The sequence below is a fragment of the Cavia porcellus genome, unplaced genomic scaffold (assembly GCF_034190915.1).
Source record: "Cavia porcellus strain 051 isolate PalLab524CR breed Dunkin Hartley unplaced genomic scaffold, mCavPor4.1 scaffold_7, whole genome shotgun sequence".
In the NCBI taxonomy this organism is placed as follows: Eukaryota; Metazoa; Chordata; class Mammalia; order Rodentia; family Caviidae; genus Cavia; species Cavia porcellus.
In genome coordinates, this window is record NW_026947490.1 from 96,326,844 (window position 1) to 96,345,254 (window position 18,411).

At 42.4% G+C, this 18,411-nt stretch overlaps 1 protein-coding gene across 3 annotated transcripts in view; it reads left to right on the top strand.

The window, feature by feature from the left end:
• The window catches only part of Afg1l (AFG1 like ATPase), a 217,662-nt gene that overhangs the window by 16,844 nt on the left and 182,407 nt on the right, over positions 1-18,411 (top strand). For all 3 annotated transcript variants that reach the window (XM_063253978.1, XM_063253977.1, XM_063253979.1), the window contains exon 2: positions 10,504-10,727. In XM_063253978.1, the coding sequence (XP_063110048.1) occupies positions 10,504-10,727 (224 nt within the window). The remainder of the gene's footprint in view (positions 1-10,503; positions 10,728-18,411) is intronic.

An 18,411-nucleotide genomic window follows, 5' to 3' on the forward strand; every position in this document is an offset into this window, starting at 1 on the left:
CTCAGTAAAAGTTAGGAATTGCTGCTGTTATAATCTACATGATCTTGTTGAGTTTACTGCAAATTTTGATTGAGTGGCTTGGTAATGGCTCCCAGAGTTGCCCAGGGTCCTGATTAGAGGACCTTGGAGATCATTTTTTTTTTGAGACCAGGTCTTATTATGTAGTTCAAACTGGATTTGAACTCACTGTGTAGCCCAGTCTGCCCTCAAGCTCGCATCGATCATCCTGCCTCAGCCTCCGGAGTGCTAGGATTATAGGTGTGCATCACCTTGCCTGTGAATGTCTCTCCTGTTTTCATCAGTTTACTTATTGTGACCTGATACTTCATTATTATTTATTTGTTTGCCTATATTTTCATCTATATTGAAGTAAAGACTCCAATGGGAAGAATTTGTTCTACTTGGTGTTTTTTCCACCTGTGTCAAGCGTAGCACCAGAGATCTAGTTGGTTCTCAATAAAAAAGAGTAAACAAAATTATCTGTGACTTTTTAAACCATGTATGGTAGGATTATTGAAAAGATTAATACAAATAATTATTTTGTCATTTAATCTGGTCCCTGACACACATTGAGTGTTCCGTAAATGTGAGCTGCCCTTACATTAAAGCTATTGTTTTGCAATTCTTTTAAAATAGTATCGTTTTGCTGTGGTTTAGTAGTAGACGTATGAGCTTAGCATGTGTGGGGCCCTGGCTTCAATCCCTGATGGTAAAAAAAGAAAACTAAAAACCCAAACAGAAGTTTTTAGCCTGCTTTATTTACAAATTTGTTTGAAAATTTGGAAAATGCTGTTGTGAATTTGAGATCTTTTTAGAATTTTTTTCTAAACTCAGGAGGATCTTACAGATCTTAACTCCATTTTGTTGTTGTTGTTGTTTTGTTTTTTTACTAGCATCTGTGATTTTTTTTTTCCTTTTTGAGACAAGATCTCTCTCTATAGTCCAGGTTGGCCTCAAACATGCATCAATCCTCCTGCCTCAGCCTCTGGGCTACTGGGATTATAGGTGTGCACACCACACCCAGCCTTTGTATTTGTGTAAAAAGTCTTGTTAGGAGTATCAGTGACAATTTATCTTTTGTAATTTCTTCCTTCCTTCTGTCTTTCTTTTGAGACAGGGTCTCACTATGTAGCCCAGGCTGGCCTTGAACTTATGGCAATTTTCCTGGCTCAGCCTCCCAAGTACACCACCACATCCAGCTCTTAATTCCTTTTAGAAGGTGCTGAGGTGCTGTCTCTTTTCTCTGCATTATTGAATACGTGTGTTATCAAGAGCACATAATGATCCAGCTATGGTGGTGCCCACCTGTGATCCCAGCTACTCTGGAGGCTGTGGCAGCAGGATCACAAGTCACAGAGCAACCTGGACAGCTTAGCAAGACCCCATCTTTAAAGGGGGGAGTTGGGCTCTGGGGGTGTAGCTCAGTGCTAGAGCATTTGCCTCGAAAGCTGGAGGCCCCAGAATTAATTCCTAGAACCACAAAACAAAACCAAAAACAACCCACAAAATAATATGGCTTATTATGTGTTTAATATGGTGAGATTAGTTCATTGAAGCCAATTAGTACAGATTTCAAGACTGCAGAACTTGTTAAGGATTTTATTTGTTCTAAACTTAGTATTTTAGGATGGAAACTTACAAAATTGAGCCAAGCTACTTCTTCCTGTACTGCTAATGTTTTGGAAAACATGGTGAATGTTACTCAAAATCTGGGGGAATTCATATAAGCAGTGTGGCAAGCAACAGCCCCACAGAATGACACAGCGCAAGCAGACGTGGATTCTGAGTGCAGATAAAGCAGTCTTGTGACAAGAGAAAGACAGACCTAAGAAGCGTTCACTACTAAGGCTTGAATGCCTCGAGCCCACCTGCTGGCTTCTTGCACTGAGAGGAGATGAGGAAAAGGGCTGAGCAGTCTGATGCTAAGCTCCATCTTTCATTTTATTATGAAGACAAGAAAATCTTTTTCTTTTAACCATGGGGCCTTCAGGTTGACCTGCATCCCAGCCCTTTTTATTTTTATTTTTGGTACCAGGGATCAAACTCACGATCTTTCGCTTGCCAGATAGGCCCTGTGCCGCTGAGCCCCTTTGTTTTTTATTTTGAAGACAGAATATTGCTAACTTGCTAAGTTCCCCAACTGAGGCTTGAACTTGTGAGATTTGTGCTTCCCTCCCAAGTAGCTAACATTACAGGCACATAAAATTTTGAGTTATTTATATTTAAAAAAACAGGCTGTGTGCATGTGGAGGGATCAAAGTAATGACAACTATATTCAGTGTGCAGAAACCTCTTTTTTTTTTTCTAGAGAAGCGAAAACTAAATAGGATCTAAAAAGTTGTAATACACTATCCAAAATTTCGTAATAAATTATTCTAAAGTGAGGACACCAAGATACTGATTAAATTTTACCTGTTTATTTTTATTTATTTTTTTTTTGTCTTTTTGATACAGGGTTTCTCTAAGCAGTTCAGGCAGGCCTTGAGCTCACTTTGTAGCCCAGGCTGGTTTTGAACTTGCAACGATCCTCCTGCCTCAGCCGCCCTAGTGCTGGGATTACAGGTGTGAGCCACCACGCCCAGGTTACTTGTTTATTTTGTGGTGCTGGACCTGAACCCAGGTCTCACATGTGAGAGGCAACCGTCTACCACTGAGCTGTGCCTGCCTTTGATTAAAGCTTACAGCGAGTGGGTTAATGAGTGTATTAAAGTCTTCTGGAAACCTGCTTCAAGAGTAAGTGAAGCTACCGCGGAACCAAACTGAGGCGTTAGAACAGTGCCAACTTTCTGGGCATCTAAAATCTTTCAGTTTTGTTTGTAGGTTACTGCGTGGAATTTCAGACTACATTTTCCTGCTGTCCGTTCGGAGTACAATAAGACAGATTAATACGAATCAAAATAGTATGGCTGCAGCGTCACATAATTTGTGTACACTGATGTAGTAACAGATTTAATTTAGTGCAGCTTTTGAGAAGTCTTTTGTTTTTCAATTTATACAGCTGCTACCCAGGGCTAAGCCAGCCCGGCTCTTGGCCTTGAGTATCTCGGCTGATTCACTTTTTATTTCTTCTGATTGGCTGAATGAATACTTTGTGTTATGGCTTAAAAACTGATGGTCAATTTAACACCAGCTGAATTAAATCAGCATGGTGTTGAGCGTAGATTTCCACCTGGGGAAAGTTGTCAGCATAAATAGAGACATGGAGAAGGAGAAGTGAGGCATTGTGGGCTTCTCTAAGTGTTGCTGTCTGAGCCGTTGGTTCTCCTGGAGGAGCTCGTCATGACTAGCCTCCCCAGTGTGAGTTCCACGATTGTCGGAGGAGGAGCTTGGGACCTTGTTGGTGGGAGTGGCTATGATTCACTTTGGGGGAGCTCTGGTCCTTACTTTGAGCATGGCTTCCTGGCTCCAGAGGGGAAGATGTGTGCTGCTTAATCTCCAGGACAAATTCGTCACACTGGCTTTCTGGCATGTACTTGACTGTTTATCGTCGGAGGAGCTCAGGACCTCCGTGTCGCTGGGGATGGCTGTGGTGCTTTTCAGGACAGCCCTGGTCTTTATTATGAGCGTGACTTCTCAGCTCCAGTGTAGAACCCTCAACCTACCAGCACAGCTCCTTCACCCCGCTGGCATAGACTTTCTAGGTTCCACCACTGACCTGCAGGCCTTCCGAGTGTGATCCATAAAACAGACTGGCCTGAGTTTTTCTCGTGGGCTCTGGACCTCCAGTTGGACTTGTGGGAGGCATTGTCTTGGGCTCTGGGTCTTCATCTGGACTCAAGTGGGACATTGCTGTGGGATTCAGGCTCTTGGCTGAATATTCTGGGTCTTTATTCTGTGCATAGATTTCCTGCACTTCCTTGGGTTAAACTCTGGGTGACCATCATAAATGATAATACAAATTCTGTGTCCTGATTTGTTATTCCCTTCACGACCCCTGACTATAATACCTTGTGTGCTGTGCACCTTGACTTCCTTTTGGAAAAATAAGAAAATAACCAGAGACGTGAGGCAAATAACAATAAAAGCAGAAGGGAAGGCAGATGCCAAGAGAGGCGACATGCTCTGTCCCCAGTCCTGATGGTTCCTACAGCTGTCAGAGTTAGAGCTTTTGCAGCTGTAAACAGGGCTGTGAAGGCTGAAAGTAGCTTCTGGACTTGGTAACCGTGCACCGGAGGTAACGCTGGCAGAAATCAGGGCACAGTTAGTTGAGTGTGGAGGCTGGGAGGACGTGGCCACAAGAAATTGGGTCTCCATGCCGAGGTGGTCTGCCTGTGAAGGCCAGGCGGGAGGGCTCCCTCCAGTCACTGTGGATCAGGAGGTTTTGTTGTTACAGCTGTGGGGTCTTTTCCCGCTTTACTGGGGTTTCAACCCCAGTGTCTGGTGTGTGCGAGGCAAGTGTCTACCCCTGAGCTGTGTCCCCAGCCCTTGCTTGTTTTGAGACAGGTCGTCACTGAGGTTGGCTTTCTGATCCTCCTGCCTCAGCCTCCCGAGTAGCTAGGATTACAGGTGTGCACCATCATGTCTGGCTTTGTTGGCATTTGAACAAAATGAATTTTATTGGTACATTTTACATATACAGAATGATCAGTCATCACATAGAATTTGTGCCTGTACGTGATGTATCTCGATTCTTCCCCATGCCTCCTTTGCCTTCAACCATTGTTGATCTTTTCTAAAATAAGGTAAAGTGCTGAGCAGCAGGAGGAAACTCACAGAGAGGGGAAGATGGACTTAGTAAAACGGAGGTCAAGGAGGGGGATGAAAGCCTTGCGAAGGTTGGAAGTCTTGGGTTAAAAAACCAGTCAGCACCTACCACATGCCCGGTGATAGGAAATGCCTATCACCTTAAACAAGGCAGATACAAAGAGCATACATTCTGCAGTAGAGTGCAAACCCAGGAAGCTATATAAGTAAAATATATGGCATCTAATATAACTCCATCTAATGGGAGTTTTGGTCCACTATTTAACAAAGTACCTGCTTTGGGTGGTGCTAGAGGTGGAACCCAGGGCCTTGTTATATGTTAAGCATGTGTTCTCTATTACAGAGCTATGCACTGAGCCCCTAAAACAATTTGTGTTTTTTTTTTTTTTTTTATCGGTACCGGGGCTTGAACTCACGACCGCCTGCTTACAAGGCAGGTGCTTATATAAGCTGCTGAGCTAAATCCCCAGCCCCAACAATTTGTGTTTTTAAAAGCCTCCATCGTGTGTAGAAATGTTATTTCTGTCTATTTCATACTATGACTGACTATATCATTCTCGGTTGCATTTATGTGAGTGTGGATATCGGGTCATGGGATAAAAATTGGTCCTAGAAAACTCTAGAGTCTCTGATGTGCAAACAGGTGCAAACAGCCTCTGATGGGTGAGGAACAGCCCCGAGTTGTGACCTCAGGGGAAGCCCAGTGAGCTGGAAAGGCGGGAGGCCGTCTGTAGAGCAGAGATGAGGCTGGCGGAGGGCTGGAGGAGGAGAGTGCGCAGGCAAGGGAAACTGTATGAACTGAAGTTAGCTATGAGGTCTGTGGGAACCGTTGGAGACGGGGCAGATAAGCTGGTTGGGTGACAGGTGGCCTGCACTATTGCATATACCTTTGAATTTTCTTTCTTTTCTATTTTTGGTACTGGGGATTGAACTCCCGACCCCGTGCTTGCAAGGCAGGCGCTTGTGCCACCGAGCTAAATCCCCAGCCCCTACTCTGTCTATTTTTAACCTTTGCTGTGCGAGAGGTTTTAATTTGATTTAATCTCATTTGTTGATTCTTGATGTAATTTCTTGTACAACTGAGGTTCTGTTCAGAAAGTTCTTGCTATACCTATATCAAGAGTTTTACCTATTTTGTAGTAGAAATGTCTAGATCTTTGAGCCACTTTGATTCTCACTTAGTACATGGAGAGCTATGGGTCCTGTCTGATGTTGCCTTCTGTGACTGTCTCTCACCCAGTCACTGTGGGAGGGTGACACTGGGAATCCTGGAGTAAAGTTAGCCGTTGAGTCCCAGATTTAAGTAATCAGCCCCTTCATGAAATGGTGCCCGAACAGGCTTTGGTGATATGGTGGTTGCTCAAGCCTGAATCCCCCTCCAGCTGTTGCCTGCTGTGTGGAAGCAGTCCCCTTGGGGCAAAACCCCACACTGTTTTTGTGGTTCACAAAGGTTGTCAGTTGGGCTGGGGATGTGACAGTGTTAGAGTTCTGGCCTGGCATGCACAAGGCCCAGCGTTTGATCCTTAGTACTACAAAATCAAAACCAAACCAAACCAAAACGAACAAAAAGCAACATCCCCACAAAAAGAGAAAAAAAAAAAAAAAAAAAAACCCAACAACCCCAAAATCAAAGACTGTTGGCTCTGCTGTTTTTCCTTGGATTTCCTGGCCTTGGCTGCTAACTTGGCTTCTAGGGAGCCCAGTTCAAGCTCTGAGAGCTGGGGAGAAAGTCCAAATTGTTTTCCTCCTTGTCTCTGTGTTAGTGTTTCCAACTTCTCTGTGCTTATTTTTTTCTTTTTCCTGGTGATCTGCTTCTCTTTTTTTCTTTTTGACGAATTATTATTTTTCAGTGTCTATATGCTGGGTCTCAGAGAGGGTAAATTTTGCTCCTGATCGCAGCTCTGCCATTTTTTTCCCCTCCCTGCCAGACAGTCTATATATTGCTGCTCCTTTTTTTGGTCTCTCTATGCTCACTTAAAAACAAACAAAACCTTGCCTATTTCCTACTCCATGCTGTCATCATTTCTTTTATCAATGGATATATTTTGGAGGACATTGAGAGGAGGGTTGAACTCACACTAGGGCTGTTGTGGATTCTTTGAATCCCAGAAGCAGGCTGCTCTGTGTGTCAGGGGTTCCCAAAACCAGCACAGGTTTGTGGACTCTGTAGGAGGCCTCACCACATAACCACAGGCATAGGTAGGATTTATTACAGCGACAGGATACAATGTTCCATCAGCGAAGGGAAAAGTACATGGAACAGTCTGCAGGGAATCAGATGCAAGCTTCCCAGAGTCCTCTGCCGTAGAATAGTCACACAGCGCGTACCTTCTTCTGCAACTGACTGTGACAACTTTACGAAATGGTGTCTGTCAGGAAAGCTCATTAGAGATACGGTGTCTGGGGTTTTTATTAGGGGCTGGTCACTAGACACCTCTGCCTAGCATGTGGGCGGGTTCCAAACTGGTTGAAGGAAGTTAGCTTCATCTTAAACTACAACGTGCATTGCACAGAAGTTTAGGCATGTGGATCACTCTCACCATGGCTGAAACAATGAGAGCCTCTTGGACTTCAGCTACCAGGGGCACTGGGGATTTAGCTCAGCCGAGTAAGTGCCTGCCTTGCAAGCTCGGGGTTGTGACTTCGATCCCCGGTACTGATAAAAAATAAAAAAAAGAAATTCAGCTGCCATCAGGGGCAATCTTGTAAACAGGCCTTTTAGTGGGCCTGCTGGGTCAGTCCTTCTCTGCACATTGTCCTTCGTGTGTTTTTATAGGGTCAGGAAGTAGCTTCAGAAATCAGAAGTGGTGTGGGTGTAGGTAAGAGGGGAGGTGACAGGGTGAGATTTTGTGCTCCCTTCTCATCACTTTTTTCTTTAATAAATTGAGGATTCTGTGGAAGGTTTTATATGTAGGAAGGGTTTTAGTATTAAAGTAGAGTTAGAAAGCCTCTCATTTAAACAGTGAGGTGTTAACCTTATAAGAGATTATCAGTTTGGACTGAGCTTCTGCAGTAGGATCCGTCAGATCAAACCAGAATGGGATGACGCACGCTACAGTTCCACATCATCAAGTCAGAAGTGTGTCTCTGACCTTCCTACAATCAAGAGATTTGGCCAAATTCCTGAACAGGCAGTTCTAGCCAGCATAACAAGGAAGTCTCTGGCCTTTGTGTGGACAGTAACTGGGAAACAACTGGTCCACTGTTTGTTTTGTTTTTGCTTTCCTCAATCCTTCTTGATATGGGCAGAAAAATGATGGACTCCAAAAAATTAAAAAAGTGCTTTATTAGCTGAGCTCAGCGGCAACACTGTCCCAGAAAACAGCCAGGGAAGTGCCTGCCGAGTGAGGAGCAGCAAACCGAAAGGCCAGTGAGGGGTCAGCGTCTTAGGATCAGTTTGTCTCCAAAAAAGGTCATTTGGTTTAGTTTTACAGGAACCAGGGAGGCAGGGAGGGGGTTACATGGTGGGTACGTAACAGGGCAACTTACCTGGCAATTATACAAGTTTTACAGAAGAGAACAAGTTATAATAAGTACAGCACGTTTTGGGTTCTTGAGCTTGTAACACTTCTGGGTCTGTGGAAAGAGCCTCTGCTCAGCTTATCGGGATGCCCGTTTTATTTTATGGAATAAATACTTGTCCAGTTTTAAAGTCTCAAAGAAAGCCAAGCAAGATCTTTTGTTGTTACTGTTGTTAGTTTGTTTTCATTTTTTATTTTGAGACAGGGTCTTGTGGAGCCTCAGTGGCATCCCCTGCCCCAGTGATTGTGATATAGAGGAATAAACTCCCAACCTACTATGTCTGGTGCGCGTTTGTGTTCTCTAAAATTGAAGAATGAATTTTAGGAACAACGGAGGTTAGAATATATTTATTGAGAGAAAGAAAGCTTCTGTCAGAGAGAGACAGAAGGGATCCCGAGCGGGTTGCCTAGGACGCTGTCTTTTCCAGGGGCTTTTTAGAGTAAAATCATGGGGTGACATGGGTTCAAGGGGAAAAGTGGGAACTCACAAAGCAGAAGGGCGTAAGGTGGGACAGAACTATGGTTAGCCAGTAAGATTAATTGTTCAGGTAAAATTGATTAAGTTGGGGACAAATGGGAAAGCGAGTTGTGTAGAAAGCAGGCATTCTTAGAGAGCAGTGACTCTTCCATTGGGGTTTGGATGGTGACTCCTGGCTTCCTCAGGGTGATAGGGAACTATTCAGAACATCAGTCCTTAGGATATGGATGCATTTGCTTGGACTTTTGTTTTGAGGCTTGTCCCACAGCAGGAGGTGTCTGTCTCCCCCACAGTTGCAAGGTATCTGGGCTTTTGCAACTGGCTCCTTCAAGGACCTAGCCCTGTCTCACTGCCTATAATATTTCTAACTAAGCTGCCTGTAACAGTTGGACTTCAGGCATGTGCCATCACACCTGGTATCACAAGATCTTTAGATTTATTTGAATTTTGTCTTTTGACACAAGGACACTGTTGATGAGGTCACATTTCTCCTTGTAGATGATACTGTAGAGATTGTGATGTGGTACACGTGAGACAGTGAAGGTAATTCAAGTCAGCGAGTCTACTGTGATAGCTCAGGTGAGGGCTAAGGAGACCCAAGCTGGGTGGACAGCAAGAAGACGAGGAGGAGGGAACGGATACAGGCTTGAGTAACACCGATGATGCTTGATTGCCTGAGAAACTTGTTGAATGGCAGGGAAATGGTGTAGGATGGTGGAAAGAAATTCCTGTTACCCTGAAATTTCTTATAGGATGACTCCAGAAAATTAAAGAACCGGGCTTTTTCAACCTGGTTCACTACACTTTCACTTCAGCTGTGGGGAAGGGAGCAAAGGTTGCTTGTATTTATTACTGCTTCTGAAAAATAAGCGAGGGGGCTGGAGGAATAACTCAGTGGAAGAATTTATGTTTAGCATGGGAGGACCTGGGTTCCACCCCTAGCACATAAACCCTGACTTATACAATATTTCAGTGTTGTATTGTTTCATGTAGAGAATAAAGGGTCAGTAGGAAAACCTTTGCGATTGTAAGACTCAAAGCACCGAAGAGCTAGGTCTAACTCAAACAAGCACCACCCTACCTACCTCTGACTGGGAAACGGTGGCTTAGACGCAAAACAGCGACCCTGTAGTGGCTCAGGCTTTCTAGAAGAGGGGTTATAATTATAGCTCATAGTTTTAGAATATTTCTTTTTGTTTTTTGTCGGTACTGGGGATTGAACTCACGACTGCTTGCTTGCAAGGCAGGTGCTTATGCCACTGAGCTAAATCCCCAGCACTAGAATATTTCTTTTTTAAATGAGCCATTAGTAATACATTTACTGGAGTTGGTACAGTAGTTTAGTGGCAAAGTGGTTAATGTATGCACAAAGCCTTTGATTCAATCCCCAGCAGAGGGGAGAAAAAATATATAATACATATATATTCATACAAATATGTATATATGCTTATGTATAAAATTTATTTAATATTATTTTAATCAAAATGACATGATTAGGGCCAGGCATGGTAGCACGTGACTGTAATCCTAGCACTCAGCAGGCTGAGGCAGGAGAATTACCGTGAGTTCAAGGACAGCCTGTACTACATGGTGAGTTCAAGGCCAGCCTGAATTACATAGTGAGACTCTGTTTCAAAAACCAAACAAAACCCCACCAAAACCAAAGCAAAAAAGTGACATTTATAAAATCTACCAAAATAAATACAGTTCTGTTTAAAAGTTTTAAATGCCTTGTGTGGAACACTGTGAACTATCTTTATGTGAGAAAGTCCAAAACTTTATGTATGTTTTTGTTTGTAGCCTACACAGTGCAGACACCTGACAGGGTGACCCGAACTGCTGCTTCCGAGGCTTATTTGAAAGCTTTGACTGTTTGCCATGGACCGCTGGACCACTATGACTTTCTGATCAAAGCTCATGAGCTGAAGGACGATGAACGCCAAAGAAGAGTCATACAGTGCTTGCAGAAATTGCACGAGGACCTTAAAAAATACAGTATAGAGGCAGAAGATTTCCTTTCGAAGGTAAGGTTTGTGTGGCCCCAAGCTTTCCCCTTCCCCTAGCTTAAGCCTAGTCGTTCCGTGTGCAGTAGACAAGAGGATTCTGCTTTCCTCCTCCTCCTCTCTCTGCTTGCCTGGTTTCTCTAGGGTTGAACGAGAGGGATGAAAAAGTATAGAGCAAAACAGCAATCCCAGTTGCCCGGCCAGCTGGGGTTTTTGTGTGCTACATGCTGACTGCTGGCTCATTCCGAGGAGCATTATGGGTTCCTTAAGACTCTCAGGGGAACCTTGGCACTGCTGCATTCCTGACCGCTCTTGGAGGAAAGCGCTCACACCCCTGCGTTGTGCTGGGTCCCCCTGCCTTTGCACTTAGCCTCCTTATGTTGGCTCCTCTCGGGACAGCTGTCCCCGGATCACCTCTCCTGATGTCCACCGAGACCACAGGAAGCATGGCATTTGGTTTTCTACAATCCCTACCACGTGGGTAGCTTTAGTCAGCCTCCTGCCTTTGGATTTCTGCAGACAGGAAGCAGGCATCACATTGTTTTTTGCCTTGTACCCGTCCTATGTCTAAGGATGCGTGTCAGACTCTTCCATGAGCTCTTCCTCCACACTCTGCCTTGATGGTGGCCTGTGGAATTCCTCACCTAAGTATTGGGCTGAGGGAGGGGAAGGCGTGGGGATCACATCTCACAGGCAGCTGCAACCTCCTTGGGTGCCCCACCCCACCCCAATATGGGGCATGAGATAAAGCCAAGCAGCTCTGCCCTGTTCAGTCGCTCCTGTCCTGCTCTGGTTTAGACTTGTTTTTGCCTACTTTTTTTTTTTTTTTTTGAGTAATTGCTGCATAGATGTGTTTACTCTCTAGTGTGTGTAGGAAACTGGCCTCTTTATTTTCAGCTTTAAAGCTTTTGCTGAAATTCTGTCACAGGAAGAAAACTGTCATTCTCTTATACATCGTACCACAGGAGCAGTCTCATCACTGATGTCATTTTTAAATTATGAAGGATGGCAGTGGTAACATGACTTAAAATATGGTTCAACCTAAGAAACCGACTTTTCCTCAGGGGACTGGCCGCCAGTCTTTCCCCTACTCCCCAATCCGAATATTCTTTTGTTGTAAGCTCTTTAGAAAAATGGACTGTATAACATGTATTAGCTGTATTTTATTTGAAACTCTAATGAAAGTAATTTTACATTTTTTTTTTTTTTTTTATCAGTACTAGGGCTCGAACTCACGACTGCCTGCTTGCAAGGCAGGTGCTTATGCAGCTGAGCTAAATCCCCAGCCCAGTAATTTTACATTTTAAGAAGGACATGAGGGCAAGCCCCACCCCCCCCGAAAAAGAGAATGATTTCAAAGTATAATTAAGTAATGCTATTTTTATATAAAGTAAGAGGCTGCCCTCGTGTTAACATCTTTTGGTTAGAGAAATAGAGCTTCTTTTAGGATGAAGTGGAGATTTAGAACAGTGTGTGAACAGCGAGGAAGAGGCCGTGCAGGTGTAGGCGGCCTCACAGGAGGTGCTGTTGCGTTCCCTAACCCACTGTGCTGGTCTGTCGGGGCTGCTCTAATGAGATAACAAATGCTGATGCCCTGTTACCGCAGAAGGAAACCAGGCTCTCAGCCGTGCAGGAATGGAAGGTCTTTATCTGTAGAATTCTTCTTTTTTTTTTTTTGTCTTTTTCCTTTTTATTGGTACCAAGGATTGAACTCACAACTGCCTGCTTGCAAGGCAGGCGCTTATGCCGCTGAGCTAAATCCCCAGCCCCTTCTGTAGAATTCTTAATTCTGGTATACAAAATTTATCATTTTATGGACTTCGATTTTGTCTTTATTGCAGATTTTAACTATTCATTATGGTAGACTTGGGTTTTCCTCATTGGAGGCCCAAGATACTTTCTGTAAACCTGTGCTATCATATTAAAATGAAGTGTGCCTCCTTTACAAAGTGCCAGGTTTATTAACCCTTGAGAAAAAAATTGGTAGCAGTGTATCGGGCTACATTGACTTATCTGTGTAACACTGTTTTCTTGAACAAATATTTGAAGAAGTTATGAGTGTGCTGTCTGAGCAACAAACTATGAAGAATGAGCATTTGTGGACTCTTCACTTTTGTTATCAAATAAAACTTACAACCAGGTTCATGCGACACCTTTAATGTATGCATAATTGTTATTGTGCCAGGAGGTAATTAGGCATAAATGGTAAGTAGTTCATGTAAATCACTATAATTAGAATTACTTTTACACAGCAGAATCAAGCATTTCTAGAGTCAGGGAGAGAGAGAATTAAATCAAATATGGAGCTACTCTGCAAATCTCAGTCTCCATTCATCAGAGGTATGAAGGAAAGCAGGCTTTTTCACTTCTTGGGAGGAGACATCATGGCAAATTTGTGGCAAAGTTGGGTTGGAAGTGCCATATAACGATGTTCTGGCCAGTAATGGACACATGTCCAGCAGTGGTCCATAATATCGTAAAGGAACTCAGACGTTCCTATCGCATGGCGTGGTAATACAGTAAGCAAACCTACTGTACTGCAATCATATAAAAGCAGCATTATGTACAGTACGTACTACATGATCATCAAAATAAATCCTTATTACTGACATATGTATTCACTCTACTATACTATATGTATTTCTCTGTATGTGTTGCTGGGGGTTGAACTCAGGGCTTCACATGGTTAGGCAAGTTTTGTACCACTGAGCTATTTTATGAAGCTATTTTATTTTATTTTAAGGCAGTCTTGCTAAATGGCTCAGGCTGGTCTCAGACTTGCAGTCTCCCAAGTAGCTGGGTTTATAGACCGGTACTATTGTGCCTCACAATACCAAATTTTCTATTGTTATTTTAGAGTGCTGTCTTAGTTACTTTTTATTCATCGCTGAGACAAAATTCCTGGTGCACCAAGTTGGGAAAGGAAAGGTTTATTTTTATAGTTTTTGGAGGTTTCAGTCCATAGTCAGTTGGCTCCAAGGCAGAGTGGCATGGCGGGGCCGCAGTTCATGGTGGCTGCAAACAGCAAGGCAGAAACCCGCGAGAGTAAGACATACCTTTTTCCTGCCATTACATCACATCCTGGCTCCACCCCTAGGCTGGTGTAGCACTCACACCCCCAATCCAAGCACTAGACAATGAACCAATCACAGATGCATAATGCAAATGCATGAGGCCTGGGGGCCACCAACATAAACCATGACAAATGCCTTTTTACTTAGAAGAAACCACTGCTTACCATAGAATAGAATGTGCTGTATTACACTGGCAGCCGCAGCCTCATATATCCGTGTTTGCTGCAACTCTTGATTACACTGAGGGGCTGCATTGAGTAATTGACCTATACCATTGAGGTTTGTGTAAATATGCTGGGTGTAGTCACACAACAGAAAATCATGGAATGATGCATTTCTTAGAATGTATCCCTTAAGCAGGGCATAACTGCATACTGGTTTTGTTTTTGTTTGTTTGCCTGGTTTTTTTGTGGTATGGGAATTGAACCCAGGCCTTGCGTATATTAGGTGAGTAGTGCTATCACTGAACTATTTCCCTAGCTCTAAAGTACATACATAGATTTTGGTTTTTTTTTGACTTTTTCCTTTTTATCGGTACTAGGGATCAAACTCACCACTGCCTGCTTGCAAGGCAGGCGCTTATGCTGCTGAGCTAAATCCCCGGCCCCCCATACATAGATATTTAAAATGTATTCATTACTTTAGCATTTGTTTTATAATTAAAATAAATTTAAATAGTACATAGAGACATAGAGAAATAGCTTTGCCATTTCAAATGTGTCAAGTTTCTGAATTTGTCATATAATGTCAGTATTATATAGATAATTTCAGTATTAGTTCTGTAAAAATAAGCTGTTAATCATACTAAATGCAGTACTTATTATCTATATAATATATATATAAATGTACTCAATATGAATATTTCAAGAAAATTTATTTATAAAAACTTCTGAGAGTTATTATTTTATAAAGCTTCTGTTTTGGAAAAAGCGTATCTCTGAAATAATACCTACTTTTGAAACTAAAATTGAAAATTCAGTAGAATTTTTTTTTATCACCTGGATTAGTGTTTGGTACCTTTTCATGGACTGTAATTCCTTTCTAAACTATTCATTCATATATGGCATCCTTTTTGCTAGCTTAGCTAGCTTTTTTTTTTATTAGTGTCTTTTCTAACTTTACTAATCATTTTACTTAAGTCCATTATCTGAACAACTATTTGTAAAACAACAATATGTAAACATGAACTAGTGATTTCTTACTGTTTATTTTTTTTCTCTGAATGTATGTATTATTTCTACCTATTTTCTGTTTTGTTTAGTCTTTCTTTAAATAAAATTTAAGAAAAAAAAAGGCCCATTATCTCTTCAGTTATATCACCTTTGGGCTCATGGAGCACCTTACTGAGCTGGTTTGTTTGTTCCCCTTTTATCAATTTGTGTAATTCAACTATTTGGTTTGGAATTTCCTTCCCATTAATTTCCCATGAGTCAGCTTTCAGCGAGTTGGGTGTTTTTGGAGAATTTGGCTGCCTTATTTTCTCATTTTACTATTTTTTTTGGGGGGGGGTGGGATTAGCAGGTTGATTATAGTGGAAGGATTTTGTTGTGTGTGGTCTGGGCATGGCTAACTGTAGACCTTTGTCTCTGTCCCAATATCCAAACAATTTCATTAATTTGGGGATGGAGGGCACAGCATAATTGACCGAGCAGCTAGTTTTCTGGAAATGAACCACAATAATGTCAATGTCTCAAGGGCAAACCAGATATTGGAACACAGTAAAAAGCAATTTATAGCCACAATTAAGCCACCCTGGAAACAACAATGAAATTAGCAGCAATAATAGGGTTAAAAATAATCTGGATATTAATATGCCCTAAGTACCAATAAAAAAATAGAAAAGCAAACTAAATATTGACATACAATAAGTATCTACTAAATACAATAATTATACCACCATTAACAATAGAAAAGAATTCAACAAAACAGAGTCAACTAAAATACCTAAGGTTGATAAAACTTAATAGTAATTTTAATAGCTAGGTGTGGTCATTCATGCCTGTGATCCTAGTACTTGGGAAGCTGAGGCAGGAGGATCACTGTGAGTTTGAGGCCAGCCTGGGCTACATAGTTAGCTCAAGGCCGGCCTGAGCTACATATCAAGACCTTACCTCAAAAAAGCAAAATGAAAAACAAAAACAAAATAATAATACTAATAAAATTAGAGGAAGTAGGAAAGGGGAAAGTTAAAGAGCTAAAATTTGAAGAAGAAAAGGAAGGTGGGAAGGAAAAGGGAAAAGTGAAAAAGGATCCTATTCAAGAATAAAAAAATTGGGCTGGAGATTTAGCTCAGCGGCATAAGCACCTGTCTGGCAAGCACTAGGTCATGAGTTCAATGTCTGGTATAAAAAAATAGAAGTAGGTAAATGTAGCATAAAAGGATGAAGAAGAAAAGGAAGAAAAAAGAAAAATACAGACAGCAAAAGAAACAAACAAAACAAAGAAAACCCCTGTAAGCTCCCAAAGAAACAATTAAGGAAAAAAGAAATGAGTCAAATTCTCTCTGTGCTCTCCTCTGTGCTGTAGTATTAGAATCTACCAGATATGGAGGAGAGAGAATGGGTCACAACTAAATCCTATTGCTGTCTGACTTTCTTTCTTTCTTTTTCTTCTTTGTTTCAAGTAGGAAAGATTTATTTGGCTCACAGCTTTTAGAGGTTTCAGTTCATAGCTGACTGTTTCCAGGCAAGGCAGGATGGCGTGCAGAGGGGCATCACTGCAGAGAGCATCAGACAGCAAACATCAAGTAGCGGCAACAGCAGCCCACTTTCTGTCTCTTACATTTTATGCAGGCTACCTGCCCTCACGGTGGATAGCATTCACAACTTTAATCCTACTGGACCGTGATTCAGTTCCAGCACCACATACCCTAAACTCAGGTACCTCTGGAAATCCCCACATATGAGTGCATGAAGCTGTATGGGGTCATCTAGACACAAGCCATAACATTCCATCATAGCCCACCCCGAGTCTCAGGTACATCCTTTTGTGCAGAATGCATGCAGTACATCTCTATGAGTTGCAAAGTCCTAACAATTTTCAGCATTGCTGAAAAATCCAAGTTCAAGGTCTCTGAGATTTAAGGAAACTCTTATCTGTGAGCCCCTGTACAAATGAAAAGAAAGTTAAATTTCTGACATACAATGGCATAAGATAAACATTACCATTTCAAAAGGTAAACATAGGAGGCTAGAAAGGAATAGGACAAAAGGAAGCCCAAAATTCAGTAGGGAAAAAAAATTTTTTTTTTCAGTAGGGAAAATTTTTAAGCCCTATAGTTCATGTCCAGCACCCACAGCAATATATGGCAACTTGCAGACTTCAAAGGACTTGGAAGGCTCTGCAGCACTGCATGACGGCTCCCTTAGGACAGATCTGTACCCTCTTGGCACATTTCTTCAGATGATTCACATTCCTGGCTTCTTCATATTTCTGGAGTCTCCCCTGCACCTTTAGCTTCACACACTGCCCTCTCAGGAGCACACTGCCTGACCTCCAGGCCTTCTTCTGAAATCTGGGTGGAAGTCTTCCTGATCCACAACTCTTGCATTCTGCATGCACTTGAAACCAGTGCCATGGGGATGGTGCCAAGGTCTGCTGCCAGCTGGGGCAGTAACCAGGCTTCCTTCTGTCTCTGCTGTAGGGGTCAAGTGCCTAATGTGAAAGGCTGCTTTGGGAAGACAACTCCAGAGCACCATGTTCCAGAGTGACAGCAGCTTAGGGAAGCTGTTCCTTGGAATTTGGTTCATAGACACTCCAGTCCTATTACATTTTCATACTCAAGTTGTTGTGTGTGAATCTGAGTCCTGTCTTGTCTTGGTGATGAGTGTGGTTGGTCAGTGGTGTCTTCCTTAGGGTGTTTGCTCCAGGCACTCCGTCTCCAAGTCCTTCTGTGGACCCCAAGTTAGGGTTTTCCCTGCCTACCTTTATGACCTGTGGGACTGAGAAATGCTTCCCCTGCTCCACCACTGTACAGGCTGGGGTGAATCCAAATAGACAACAAATCCTTAGTAATGAGGACTTTGATTTGGAGGAGGAAGTGGGGAGAAATCATGTTAACAAGGATGAAAATCTGAGTGAAAGGATCTTCAGGGACCAATGTTTCAGTGAAGGGCCGAGTCAGGCATCATCCCTGTCAGGTGCTGTGTTGTAGACAGGTTCTGATTTGCGTTCTAGGTATTGCATCCTTGCAAAGCCAGCAATCATTTTACCTAGCTCTGAATTATTTAATTTCCCCTTTTCAGTGATGATGTCCTAAAATTTGTTTCAGTCGGAATTCAGAGTTTTACCCATTGAGCTCTTTTTCTCAGTGGCCATCATTTGCTGTTCCTGATGATTCATTCATTATGAAGATAGTATCTGAGTTTCTTTTAAAAATACAATATTAAGGTTTTCAAGTATTTGGCATTTTCTTTCAATGAATTTCTTTCTTTCTCTCTCTCTCTTTTTTTTTTTTTTTTGATGGAACCAGGGATCAAACTCATGACCTTGTGCTTGCCAAGCAGGTGCTTATGCCGTTGAGCTAAATCCCCAGCCCCCCTTCAACGAATTTCTTAAGTTGAACAGTAAACTGATTTTGCTTTATACAACTGGGTTTTTAATGGAATGAAAACCTGTATTCCAAATCAAGA